Below are 14,359 nucleotides of genomic sequence, written 5' to 3' on the forward strand. Positions count from 1 at the left end.
GTGCCAGGGCTTGAAAATGCAGAGGTAGAGTGATTTTTTTTTTTTTGAAAGAATAATACACCCAGGGAATCATACTCTTAGAGTTAATCAGTTGGCTCAAACCCGCTGGCTCACGTTGCTGAAGAACGCATCACACATGGGTGAGCAATTTTCTGATGAGAGGGAGCGTCTCTCACAGGACAGTGGCAGGGCTGGGTGCAGTTGTTCCTGTCAAGTCCCCGAACATCTCTCAGATCTCCACTTGGAGGGAATGGGCGCTACCAGGGTCGCTACCCTCCCTTTTTCTCCTGTTGTGTGGTTGTGATGTGGTAACGGGGGAGGTGTTTGCAGAAGCAGTTGTTGGGGTGCATGATTCCTGCCCCTTGAAACAGCATCCCTGGCTGTAAGGTGTGGAGGATCCGAGTGTTTTGTAGGTGTTTGTAAAGCATATTGGCTCGCTCTTTAACCAGCCCGCTCCTTTGAAGTTCCCGTCATGCTCTGCCATCCGTTCCCCCTTTCTGTCCTTCTCAGCTATCAACTTCCTGTCTCTGAGGAGTTCTACTACTGACCAACTGACTGACCACGGCTCCTGCCAGCCATGGGTTATATCATCACCAGTAACTCCCTTCTGCATCAGTCTTAAACTTCTTAAACTTCTCTCCTTTAGATTTCTCATTCCCAGTAATCCTGATCTTAATCCTCATTAAAGCATTCTAGATGTCTTGATACCTCCATTTTTCTAGATTCATCAGCTCCTCCTGGCCTCATTGTTTTGTCTGCCTGAATGCCACTTTTCCAGTCTCCTTGGCTCTTCACCCCTGTATTTGCCCTACACACATACCTCTGTTCTTCTGACTAGAAAATCGCATGAGTGCAGACTGCCCTCACCAGAGTCTGTGTTGCCAGGGATACTGAGGCCCTCTGCACTGATCCTTCATGTTCATTCTTGTCTTTGGTTGGCTCCCTCTGCCAGCCACTCCACAGTCAAAGACAATTCTTCCTCATCCTCCTGCCCAAACTCTATACCCTCCAATCTTGGTACTTGGTTTTTCTACCCCACTTCATGGAGAAAACAGAAGCTATTGGGCATGAACTCCATCTTGGCACTTCTTTATCTGTTTTGCTTCCCATCCTTTACCCCATGTAAACCATTCACCTCCTTCCTTCTCAGAGGAATGAAGTCCCTCCTCTCTCCTCCTATTTGAGGCTGGTCCCGCAGCTGGTGCTTGGACCTCAGCCTCCCAGCCGTCCTTGCTCCCTGATCATTGCCTTTCTCTCCTGTATCTCTTATGCCACTCCCCCCAAACTAGATCCGTGTCCTCAGCCAAGAAATGCATTCTAGTCTTTCCCATCCCCACCAAACTCGGTTCAGGAAATAAGTAAATCTTCTGAGTGATCTTATACACTTAAACACGTATTCCCGCCCTTCCCTTCCTTCCCCTTCCCTCTTCTCATCCAGGCTTTACCAAATCTCTCCTTCACTCTCTAGTCCAACCCATCAGTCAGTCTTCTGTCCCTGTCATTCTGCTGACATGGTGACTTTCAGTTTCCCAAATCCTCTTTGTCTTATTAAAAGGATAAATGTGTTTCTTCTAGAGTAGCATTGTGCCACAGAGGTGATTTTTCAAGTAATCACATTTAAAAAGTTAAAAGAGATGGTGAAATTAATTTTAATAATATATTTTATTTAACCCAATATATTAAAAATATTATTCCCACATGTAATCATTGTGAAAATTATTAATGAGTCATTTTATCTTCTTTTTTAAAAATTATTTTTACTAGGTCTTCAGAATCTGGTGTTTATTTTACAGTTATAGCACATCTTAATTTGGATGAGCCACATGTGGTCACTGGATGCCATATTGGATAATGAAGTTATATCCATTCTTCTCTCATTTACTTTTTAGAAACCATCTTTCCTGGCCCTCCTCCTACCTCTTCAATCATTTCTTCTCAGTGTCCCATGTCTGCCCCCCTCTAGCCAGTCACATGCTGTTGGTCCTCAAGCTTCCAACTCTAATCCTGATAATCTCATATATTCCACCCATTAGCTGATGATTCTCTGAGTTCCCACCTCTCAGTTGAGCTTCCAGTCCACAGACATCCAGAGGTTAACATGCCACAAGGGAGCTCATCATCTTTTGTCATGACTCTTCTCTTCCTGTCTCAGTCATTGGTACCACCATCCGCCCAGGTGCCCAGGCAGAAAACTGAGTATTCCACTTGAATTGCTCTTCCTCCTTCAACCCCTAGAACTAAGCAACTACAAAGTTCTTGAAGTCTACTTTGCTAGTATTTCCTTAAAGATTCCCTTGTTTCCTTCTCTACAACCACTGCTGTAGTCAAGATCTTCCTCATCCTTCACTTGGATTGTTGGAGTGGCCTTTTCAGTAGTCTGCCCACGTTACTTATAGTTCCCAACTTTCTATTCTTTGTGCCCTCAATTTTCATCCAAATAAATTGATATTCACCTAAAATGGCCAAGTCTGGGATTATATCCCCATTTTGTTAAAAAAAAAGGGGGGGGTGCAGGGTGCTGTGTTACAGGCTTCAGTCCAAAGCATTTTGAAGTTGGCAGGCTTCCCTCAGGGCATCCCATAATTCTCCTAACTATCTCCCTTCCACTCCAGTTCACTACTTAAGCAGCTCTACCGGTGGTTCTGGAAGACATAAGAATACATTCAGCAGAATACACCTCCTTTTGTTTTGATAATGGAGATCTCCCATGGCTTTGTAGCGTTTTCCTCAACCTGGATTTATCTGAGAGGGACGGTTCTTAATCTCTCTTTTTCTTTCTCTCTCTCGAATCACATACATCTTTGAAAATTTGCTAAAGACATGCCTCATTTCCCCCAGAAAAATGCACAGATGCAAACACAATTTAGCAGGAGTACGTGAAGCCCACCCATGGGCTGACAGATCTCGTTGGAGAACAATGCTGAAATCCTCAGATCATCTGCGGGCTCCCACCAAAAAGGATTGAAAGTAGCTTGGTTTCCCAGGACATTTCGAAAACTCTTGGATCATTTTATGGCACATTTTGGAATCCGAAGAAATCTGTTTCCTCTGAGGACCCTTTGAACATTGTCTGACTAACAACACTGAAAACAATTCCAAACTTGCATTTCTTGGCTAAATGTAGCTGATTTTCTCCACACCCACACCCCTCTTTATAGAAGCTGTTTGCAACAACTTTGTTTCTTACCGGCTTTCTGAGCCTCACTCCCCAGTTGGTTGTCATGTTGTGCTCGTCTGGGGGTATAACTGATCTTCCACACGGCTTCCGTCATTTCAGATGCTTCCCTGAGAGCCTTGGCTCTGAGCCCCCTCCGGCGCATATCAGGTCATCATGTGCTCTGTTCCACCAGCACCCTGGGGAGGAGACAAAGAGGGGCAAACATCACCGGGCCCTGGCCACCTCTGGGGAGCTCTCTGTGGGGTGAGAGCTCGTGTCGCGGAGACCTCACTCGTCTTCAAGTGAGCCTAAGCTTTCTCTTCAGCCCAGCTGCTGGATGACAGGATTGCAGCACCGATTGACCTTCTCATGGTCCTTCCCTGCCCAAGAATGTCCCATTTCCACAGAGGCCACGGGGCTGTGTGGTAGGGACTACCCACTGGCAAGGGTGGGTGTCATAGCCTGCACCCCAGCGCCAAACAAGAACACCGCTGCCTTACTACTTAACACCCAGTCACGTGCTTGAGGCCACAGGCCTCCCTTTGGCTTCCTGCCTCTGCTCTCTCTTCCTTGGCAAAGCTTCTCTTCTGCTCTCTCAGGGCTCAAGCCTGTCCATCGTCCTCTCCTGATTATCCAGTTTGTTTGCTCTTTTGCTAGGCTCCCTCCGTAAGTTCCTTCCCCAGTAGAAACTCTCTTATTTCCCTGAGTGACTTGAAAGTTCCACTTGCCCCCAGAGGCCCCTTTGTGTCTCTGCTCCACCCCTCTGGGATCCCCCCACCCCACCCCCTCCCCCCACTGGGCTCTTCACCTTCCCAGTTCTCCCTGCTAATCCCCCACTGCACTGACTCCCTTCCTGGCTCTCCCATCCTGAGTGCCAGCTGGGACAGCCAGCTCTAATGAGTTTATTGGACCGAAAAGTGAGTGAATGTTCTCATGTACCCTACTCTTTCCCACCTCAGCAAAGCTTTTCAGAGTCACATTTCCAATGGAATCTGAATCTGGAAGGATTTAGATCTGCTGAAAAATGCCAAACCTCCAGCCTTTGGCTGCGTTTGAAATTTTTGGCAGCTCCTCCCACGTCTGATATTACGAACACTGTTTATAGATGCCTGAAAAGAAGCCTTTAATGCTTGTATTGTGTTTTAACTTGCTTTCCTTTGGAGGCAGGGAATTGTCAAGTAAGTATTCACAGCACTCTGGAAAAGCCCGTGTTCGATGAGCATCCGGTACTAAGCGTTCATGCAGAATCCACAACCACCAAGGGTCTAGACTTACAATCCGCTGAATTTGCCACCATGCAGGTTTCTTCCTTTTGCCCCTCTCATCTTCAGTTTTGAAGCAATACAGCTATAAACATATGCTTGTGAAATAAGAAAGAAACATTCTGAGATTGCTTTACTTTTCAGTTTCTAACTGAAAATCAAGGTGAAAAAAAGCATCGGATTGCCTCTATGTGTATATATATACAATCTCGTGTATATATAAATACGCAGTGTCTGTGCCTGTATGCATACTTCGTATACACTGTATAATATGGGACATATTATACAACCTGTGTGTACCCTGAAAACGAGCCCTGTGTTTAATCTCAAATTCTGCCTTTGAACCACGCTGTAGCCCCTGTGTCCTCCTGCTCCCATCTCAGACCTCGGCTTGCTTTTGTCACACACTTGAACATTCTTAGGTGAAAGAAGAAACCCACGGATTTCATTTGAAAGTCCCACTAAAACAGAAGAAAGAGCAGATGTCCTGGGAAGCGATAATTAATGTGAAGGAAGTGTCTAATTGCGAGAACTGGCGTGCCCCCAGCCTCCCGGTTTTGCTCAATTTGGCAGCAAATGACATCAGCCGGGGGTGTCGTTTTGCAGAGATGTGCTCGCTCCCTATTCTTCAGCACAGATAATAATACCATTTGGTCCAATTATCACTTATGATTACATAACCTGTTTTGATTGAAGAGTTTCTCAGAAAATAAAGGTAACTTGTTTTGCCCCAGCACAAAAATGCAAGCCGTTCCAGCAGGCAAGCTGCCCTACCCAGAAACACTGGGAATTATTAGGCTAAATTATGAGTTAAACTTGATTCGGAAACAAAGCATCCATTGTGCGTAACTCCCAGCGACATCCAGGAGGATGTGATTGTTTTTCTGACCACAAGTTTCTCCCCAGCGCACTCTCACATAAGCAGAGTCCCCAGGCGCATTCGCAAAGTCACAGAGAATGTGCGGGAAGCATTGACAAGGCTTCCTTTTTTCTCCCTATTCTGTAGGCGCTTTAGTGCAGAGTTTGCCCAGAGACGCCAGGGTATGAGCTTTCTGAATTTGTAGACCGGTGCACTCTTTCATTTCTGTTTTAGTCCTTTGCTGGCATGCCCGGGAAGCATGGTTTGTGCCACACGGGAATGTCTGTTCACTTGGATAATGCTTGTGCATGAATGAGGTGGTTGCTAACGCGGCTCTAAACTGTACTAAGTTTCTTACTTGGCTTTGTTTGCTGCTTACAAGGGGATCAAGGTAATCCTTTCTCTTTGCATAGCCCAAGAGCAGTCACTAGTGGAGTGGGAACCTGCAGCGGGAGCTGGGACAGGTCTCCCCTACCCATCCCCTGCTCCCTCAACTCTGAGAAGTCTGATTTAAGGGAACCCCACGTTGCAAAAAGTTGGCCTACTCATGTAAGAGTGGAGAGCTTACCCATCACAAAATCTCTTAGCTAAATTTGGAGCCTCCGAGCCAAAACCGAGAAGGGAAAGGCCGACCTCGGGCTGACGGCAGCAGTTTAACGTCGACCATAAACCCCAGGTGTAGGGCAGAGTGGGGATACTTTCTGCCTTCTCTCCCTGTACTTCCCACTTGCCCTTTTGTGTATTGAAAATGATCTGGGCACTTGGCTACCTGGGGCCGTTCCCAAACCTGACCTGTAAGTCCCACTTCACACCATGCCATGATATCTGACCTCCTAATTCTGATGATCTTTGACCTCCTAATTCTGAACAACATAGGCGCATCTCTGCCTGGAAAATAGCTGGTGGGTTCAGGAAGCACAGCCTCTTTTTTCTCATTCTTAGGCTCCTCTTTCGTTTGAAAATCAGCCCCTGTGGCTCCTGTGTTCTTCCTGGCTCCCAGGAGGTGGAGAGCCTGGTCCCTGACTACGATGCTTTAGATGTGGGGAAGCCCATCCCAGTGCCTCTAAATCCAGGCCCCATCACGTGGGACCCCTAACGTCAGAATCTAACCTTTTCTGGGGGAGCAAGAGAGGGAGCAGGACGGAACAAACCCAGGTGGAGGGTCTGCTGAGTGGGGGAGGGGAGAGGGGACCCTGGCACTGGCCTTAGCGAACCCCGGATGAGCAACCTTGCTGCCTTTTGTTCAACACTGTATTTTGTTTTGTTTTTCTTTTTGTGTTTGTTTGGCTTTCTTTTTTTTTTTTTTGGTCACTCTCTATTCCAGACCGCCTGTTAGCAGAGCAGCTCCCCAGCCTGAGAAACTTCAGAAGAACAATATCACCAAAAAAAAGAAACTGGTTGAGGTGAGGAGGTTAAACTATTTTGTTTTTAATCTGATGTCAGTGTTCTAAGACGTGCCTGGTGGACGTCACCATCTGTGTGTTCCGTGGGTACCTTCTAGTAAACCTGAATGGATCTGCTGGGTCTCTCTTGTCCCCTCTCCCTCTGACATAGCACTGTGACCCCAGTCCCAGGGAATCACACCCACTGGGTCATGTTCCTTCAGCCCTGTCACCGAGTCCTGTCAGTACTAACTTACAAATGCCCCACGTCCTTCGAACCTGACTCCTTTCCCCCAGACCTAGACCCACTCAGAGATGAGGGGAGACAGGGGGAGCGCGAGCTTATTCACTGTCTCTAATGTCATGGGAGCACTAGCGGGGAGCTGGGGACTGTGTACGTACTTCCCATGACGTATTTCATGCACCTTTCATACCCATGAGGAAGGTAGTATTCTTGTTTTCATTTTACAAATAAGGACATTAGCTCTCAGAAGTTAAGTGACTGAGTAGGTCCCATGCCCAAGATCTCCAAGCCAGGAAGTAGAGAGGGATTTGAACTCAGTTGTTCCTACTTGAGGACTGCCGCTCTGTGGACCTTCTCTTTTCTAAGAGGGGCCTCCTAGCTGTTGTTTCTGCCTTCAGAGTCCTCTCCCTCTCTGACACGTCTTGCTGCCCACAGAGTTCGCAACTCTTCATGCTTCACCACAGCTTTAAGACCCAGGAGATTCCCACAGTTCCCTCGGGGGTTCAAGCGCATGGTTTCAAAAAAACTCACCCAGGACCGCCTTCCAGCTTCAGCACCTGTGATTTGCCACCACATCTCAAATCTCCAGCCCCCAAATCCATTACTTAACGTTCTGTCATGCTGCCGTGGGCCTTCAGGCCCCTGTGTTTTAGAAGGTGCCTCCTCTTCCCTCCCTGCACCCTGGTCTTTCCAAGCTCTTCTCTGGCATCTTCTCTGTGCGATCTTCCCTGATTCTCCTCATCCTAAACCCTCCTACACTCCCTTACACAACCCCCTCATTCGCAGCCCTTGTCACACACGCTACCACCATTATTTCTCACTCATCTGTCTCTCCTACCACACTGTGAACTAAGGACAGAAGAATCCATCTTAATTTTTTTTTTTATTGGAAAAGAAGGACTAATTGGAGGGATTTATCATGGAACAGAGTACAGGTCAGAAGATGCAGCTGAGCTTTAGGAAAAGACAGGATCCCGAAGCTGAGGAGCCATCATAAACCAAGATGGTGCCTCTTTCTGCCTGCCAGGGCCCTGTCTGTCTGATGCATTTTTCTCTTTTTCTGGAGACTTCTTGAACTATTTTGGTAGATGATGGTTATGACCCAGCCTCCGAGTTTCTCTCTCCTCACTTAGTTATGACAGCCAAGCCCACCAGTGTCCTCAATTCTAAATTCCTGGGAGAAACCATCTAACTGTCCCCGTTTGACTCAGTGTCCCACAGGATGAGGGGTCTCATGTTACACATGAGCTCCTGGGAGACACATGGGGGTGGGGGAAGGCTGAGATGAAAGGAGGAGAAGGGCTCTCTAGGCAAGAGAGACTTCAAAATGCAAAATTATAAAGATACGAAAGCTCATGGTATGTGGGTTAAATAGACAATTCAGCTTGACCGAGGGGTACAGGGCATGTGTGAGTGGCGTGAGTATGCCAGCTTAGGAGTTTGGGCTCTATCCCCTACGCAGTGAAAGTCAGTGACTATTCTGGAGTAAGGAGGGGTTGTGGTATTTTAAGACAATTAATCTAATGTTTGTAACCGATGAGCTTTAGAGAGAGAGAAGTCAGGGAACCTAGAATCAGGAGCCCACAGCTTATTCTTGTACCCCCCCCAGTACCATGCCTGGCCCAGAAGAGCTACCAACGGTACATGTGCGTCATAGCGCGTTAATAACTGATCTGAGCTCAATCGGCCACTGCTCTCTGTCAGGAGAGACAAGATGGGAGGAAGAGAAAGACTATAAACCCAGAACAGTATCTTGTTGGGAAAAAATGCAAAAGATGTAGACACTTTGTAGGGCAAGCACCAGGCAACAGAATGAGGTGGTGGTCACCTCAGTATTCTCTGCTGGTCCCGGTGGCGTTCATGGGGATCAAAGCAAACCTCTGGGCCACCATTCCCTCTCCTGAAGAGTGCCTGCCAAGGTCACCTCTGTAGGGCATCAACCAGTAGGCCTGCACTCACCTACACAGCCTGGAAGCTTATCTGGCCTATGTAGAAGACTCCCTGTAATTCTACCAGTGAGCCTTGTCCCCCTCGCTCTTCAGGGAATTCAAGAAAGGGCTGTGTTTTCTCCTCAGCCAAGAAGCGAGATGTTTTCAGCTTGGGGTTGGCTGTCTCACCAGCCATGCGGTTCCCGTGAGGTAAGGGGCTGGCTGCCCCCAGAGCGTGGGCTTGTGGCCCTGCTCCTGCTTCCTCTGAGGGCCGCTGTCGTCTGTGTGTGGGAATGTAGGAGCTGGCTCTCGACCACGTGTTTGGCTACAGGGGATTCGACTGTCGCAACAACCTGCATTACCTGAATGACGGCTCGGACATCATCTTCCACACGGCGGCGGCTGGCGTGCTGCAGAGCCTCACCACGGGTAACTGGGTGACGTGGCCCCAGGCTCCCCTCCGAGGGCAGGCCCTGCTTCCTGCCCTCCCTCCCTGTGTGCCCTCCCCCTCTTGAGATGCCCCAAAGCTGGTGCATTCTTGGCCTCTGTGGGAGCCATTCCTCTCAATTCCAGAAAGTCCTAGAAAGTGTGGTGCCCACGTTCAAAGGTCAAAGCCCTCTTCCTTTCTAACAACATCCTGCTGTCAGCCCCCGGGGGGAGGTGTCCACATTTCCATCAGCTGCTCAGAGGCTGGGAGGGATGGATGGGAGCCAGAAAGAGGGTGTGGGTAGTGGAGAAATTCCTTGCAGCCGGTTACCAAGAACAGAGCCCAGGGGAAGTTTGCTCATTAATTTTTCACAGTGACCAATTTTTTTTTAATTTTTTTTTATTATATTATGTTAGTCACCATACAGTACAACCCTGGTTTCTGATGTAAAGTTCGATGATTCGTTAGTTGCGTATAACACCCAGTGCACCATGCAATACGTGCCCTTTACTACCCATTTTTTAGCAGCTCAGATTTTCAAGTTTAGCTTGCTTTGACTAGTTAGCCAGAAGAATGAGAACGCCTAAACCATAAGCAAAACACCCCAAATGTCCTTTCACTGCAGGATGACTCAAATTAAACAAGTAGTTGAAAAAGAAACACCGCAAGCTGAAAGAAGCATTCAGAAATTAATTTGATACCCATACCTTTGCCACCAGATTTAAATGTGTTTACATCTTGCCTTATTTGCTTCACATCTTTTTTTTTTAAAGATTTTATTTATTTATTCGACAGAGATAGAGACAGCGAGAGAAGGAACACAAGCAGGAGGAGTGGGAGAGGAAGAAGCAGGCTCCTAGCAGAGGAGCCTGATGTGGGGCTCGGNTTTATTCGACAGAGATAGAGACAGCGAGAGAAGGAACACAAGCAGGAGGAGTGGGAGAGGAAGAAGCAGGCTTCTAGCAGAGGAGCCTGATGTGGGGCTCGGTCCCATAACACCGGGATCACGCCCTGAGCCGAAGGCAGATGCTTAACCGCTATGCCACCCAGGCGCCCCTATTTGCTTCACATCTTAAAACAAGCCCCCTTCCTTTTTTCAAATCTTCATGCTCCTTCCCAAGTCTGCACACTTGCTTATGCGTGCATTTTTAGACAGTGAAGTCACTGAGTGCCTAATGATTTGTCTTTTTGGGGGAGGAGGGCCTTGAGAGTTTCTATACATTTTCTCTTTTTTTGTGTAGCCACATATTATCATTTTAGTAGCAATGTGCTATTTGTCTATCAGTGCCATCATTTACCTCTTAGTCCTTGGGCCTTTGGATGGGATTACAGTTGACACCTTGGAAGTCGGCAAACCCATTTGCCACAGTCGCGATAACATATTTCTTGTCCTTTCTTCTACCTCCTGTGACATACGTTGAGTGAGGACATGAGGGGGTGAAGACCTCACCTGTGCCATCTAGGCACCCAAATGGATTGGTGCTTTGAGAAATAAGGAGGATTTGAAAGAGAGTCCCTAAGTATTTTCCTATTCCATAGCCTTCCCTTTCACAGGGGTAAGTGGTGCCATTTTGCTCAGTTAGGTAGTAGCTCTGTTATCATTTTGGACCCTGGAAGCCTTGCACTTGGACTGAGCTCTGGACCCTGCAGGCAGCGGGAGGGGTTGCAGGGGAGCTGGCAGGTGCTAGAGAATAGACTCCAGCTCTTCTGTCTGGCCTGGAACAGAATATGTCAATGTAAAAAATGGTCTCCCAGCTCCCCAGGCATGATTCTAAAATGGAGAGCTTGGGGCCTTCATCGCTCACTTTTACAAGGCATTTGCAGATGCTACGTAATGCTTCAAGGTTGTCCTGAGAGGTCTGCACATCCCCCCTCCCCTCACTCTCCTGTGTCTGCCCCTAGGGAGCCAGAGCTTCTACCTGGAGCACACAGACGACATCCTGTGCCTCACGGTGAACCAGCACCCCAAGTACAGAAACGTGGTGGCCACCAGCCAGATAGGTAGGAGGGTCCTGCAGCCGCCGAGCTTTCCCCCACCCGAGCAGGGACGCTGCCTGATGGGCAATTATCTGGAAACGGAGCGGGCGGGTTGCTGACATCTACCCTTTCTCGACCTTATCCTTTGAGCCCTGAATATATCTGTGTCACCTGGGTTGAAATATTCAGTGATGGGTGATGCCGAGGGATCGTAAAGTCAGACCAGAGCCTGATATTCCAGATAAACGGGTGCCCCATCCCTGTGGACTTGTGGGGGTAATTTTTCAGGTGCCAGGGGTGAGATAAAGAGCCCCGCGTCTGCAGCCTGGGACTGTGCCCGGTCAGGGCGGCTTGCAGTTTGCGTGCCTGGCTCTTCTGGACCCTGGGAAACTGTCAAGGACAAATGTGAACTGATTCACATTTGTGAGAGGTTGTGCTGTGGTGGTGGTTGTTTTTCGTTTGTTTTTTTTTTTTTAATTTTTTCATTTCAAAGGCAGTTTTTACAAACCTATCCTTCTGCTTGTGTTCATTGAACCCATGTCCATTTTCAAGTTTAATTTGGAGCTTCCCGATGCTGCTGTTAAGTGCCTCGCTATTAGAAACGTGACTTATTTTAGCCGTTGTCTTCCCTTGACGCTTCCTCATTGCCATTGTCCACCCACCGCAGTTGATAGGACGGAGACCCCAGGTAAGGCTGCTCCCTCTGTGGGTAGTGCAATCTGCACAGCAAAACCGTGTCACTGTCGCGTTTGCTGATTGTATCTGGCGAAACTGCGGATACAAATCATTGTGCTCACCAGTTTCCTTTGTATAAACCCCTCTGCAAGTGTGTGTGCTGGACACAGGTGCCTCGAGGCCTCCGGCTCTAGAAGCACGGCACATGGGTGTCATCGTCTGTCACCGCTGGCCCGGTCAGGCTGGAGGTCTCTGAGGCCCAGTGACTGTAACACCCCCAAACACTGGTTTTAGAAAGGCTTTGGGGTGAACCTAAGCGTGGCCTGGGCCCCCCCACCCCTGTTCTGCAGCCTCAGTTCTGTGTCCTGCCTCCCACCCTCAGGGACGACGCCTTCCATCCACGTCTGGGACGCCATGACCAAACACACCCTCTCGATGCTGCGCTGCTTCCACTCGAAAGGGGTGAATTACGTCAACTTCAGCGCCACCGGGAAGCTCCTGGTGTCAGTGGGCGTGGACCCCGAGCACACCATCACCGTCTGGCGTTGGCAGGAAGGTAAAAGGAGCGAGGCCGTCTGTCCCTCTGGGAGGCTTGCTTGTGTTGTGTGCGGGGCTCACTCCGAAGCCCACCATGGGCACTGCTGTGGGTCAACAGGAGCCGGGGTCTCTAGATCTAAGAGAAACTTCCCATCAGACCCCTGGACCCCATGGCCAGGGGAGTCCCTGGCTGGTTGAGTGAAGGGTCTGTGGGCACTCTCTGCTGGCAGCCTTCCTCCTCAGGGGGAAGACTGCGGCCTCCTCTGTCTCAGTCCTAACTCCCTTCCCACCCAAATGTCCTTGTCCTTGGCATTCCTTCCATGACCTCTAGATCCCGCTGCAGCCTGGTCACCCTGGTTGCCTTATTGCAGGAACTGGGGCAGGATCTTACCACCATGGGCTCAGAAACACTTTTTTTTTTTGCATTTTAACTTTTTTGAATTGGGGATTCACCTTATAATCAAGTTTTACATTTAATATAACAGGATTTCTTTCTTGCCTCCTCCAACACGTGCACACACACACATACACACACACAGGCTGCTACAAAATTTATGTTCATGTTAGAATCACAGATGTGCAATCTTTCAAGTGTATTCTCAGGTTGGCAGAAGAGATCCAATTAGTTAAGACGTTAATGAGGTCTGTCTCCAGCCGGGCAGCCCGTATCTGGGGCACGCTGAGCCAGGCACGCACAAGAAGTGGCACTTCTCCAATTCAGGGCTTCTAGACACTCATTATCTCAGCACCTCCCCATGGAGGGAGCTAGAAAGATCTGGGAGCTAAGTTCCAATCCCTCCTGAGCCCCCACGTGAGAAAAAGAGGTTGGAAACCTGCAGGTTTTTATGATGAGACTCGTTCATCTTATTCTGTCCATTTCTCATTTTCTTGTTCATTGGTGCATTGTGTCCAAATGGCCCCATAATCTATGTTTTGGGGCTGCGGCTTCATTTCCTGTCATGTCGAGTTGGTCTTAAATAGACTCACCCCCTGGTGAGACATTGAGGGTCTTAAACAATAGACTTGTCGCCTTGTAGCCTCACAGCCTCAGAAGGACTGGTCCAGATCCACCCTGTGGAGTGGTCCCTGCAAGCGGTCTCCTGACAGGCTGACCCCCATCCTCGGCCAAATTCTTGCAGGAACATGGCCCACGTCACTTCCCAAGGCAGCCCGCCAGCGGAAATCACTTATAAAGCCCTTTCTCGCGAGGGCCTGACTTGCTTCATTATGCCTTTCTTCTACGGCACTGACTCGAGGGTCTGCAGCGGCCAAGCCCAAGGCTGTGCCTGGTTTCTTGGAAGAGAGTCGGCTGGCCGAGCCCCGCACACAGGCTAGTTTTTCAGTTCAGGCCCACTCTCCTCCCTTCTGCCATCTGCCCCTCTGGGCAGCACCTGCTCCGGCCCTGCCCCAGCCCAGACTCCTGCTCACCCGGGGCGCCTTCTGACCTCCAGAGGGGGGACTGGTAGAGCCAGGACTTTGAAATAAGCTGTTATTTTTTTAATTTATTTTTTAATTTTTTAAAAAACACTTTATTTTTATTTATTTATTTGACAGAGACAGTGAGAGAGGGAATGCAAGCAGGGGAGCTGGAGAGGGAGAAGTAGGCTTCTGCTGAGCAGGGAGCCCAATGGAGGGCTCGATTCCAGGATGCTGGGATCATGACCTGCTGAAGGCAGGCGCTTAATGACTGAGCCACCCAGGCACCTCTAAATAAGCTTTTATTTATTTTTTTCTTTATTTTTTAAAATTTTTAAAAAAATTTTTATAATAATTTTTTATTATATTGTTAGTCACCATACAGTACATCCCTAGTTTTTGATGTAAAGTTCCATGATTCATATAACAGGGTGTTATACACAAGTGCACCATGCAATACGTTCCCTCCTTACTACCCATCACCAGCCTATCCCA

General features: G+C 48.5%; 1 protein-coding gene across 5 annotated transcripts in view; it reads left to right on the forward strand.

The window, feature by feature from the left end:
• Window positions 1–14,359, forward strand: part of EML6 (EMAP like 6) — a 278,507-nt gene that overhangs the window by 243,307 nt on the left and 20,841 nt on the right. The window contains exons 29-35 of one of the 5 annotated variants that reach the window (XM_034659141.1): window positions 5,661–5,669; window positions 6,603–6,681; window positions 8,980–9,042; window positions 9,132–9,261; window positions 11,162–11,260; window positions 11,904–11,924; window positions 12,294–12,467. In XM_034659141.1, the coding sequence (XP_034515032.1) occupies window positions 5,661–5,669; window positions 6,603–6,681; window positions 8,980–9,042; window positions 9,132–9,261; window positions 11,162–11,260; window positions 11,904–11,924; window positions 12,294–12,467 (575 nt within the window). The remainder of the gene's footprint in view (window positions 1–5,660; window positions 5,670–6,602; window positions 6,682–8,979; window positions 9,043–9,131; window positions 9,262–11,161; window positions 11,261–11,903; window positions 11,925–12,293; window positions 12,468–14,359) is intronic. The other 4 variants (XM_019792847.2, XM_034659142.1, XM_019792848.2 and 1 more) reach the window with 4 other exon arrangements.

Source organism: Ailuropoda melanoleuca, chromosome 4 (assembly GCF_002007445.2).
Source record: "Ailuropoda melanoleuca isolate Jingjing chromosome 4, ASM200744v2, whole genome shotgun sequence".
NCBI lineage: Eukaryota > Metazoa > Chordata > Mammalia > Carnivora > Ursidae > Ailuropoda > Ailuropoda melanoleuca.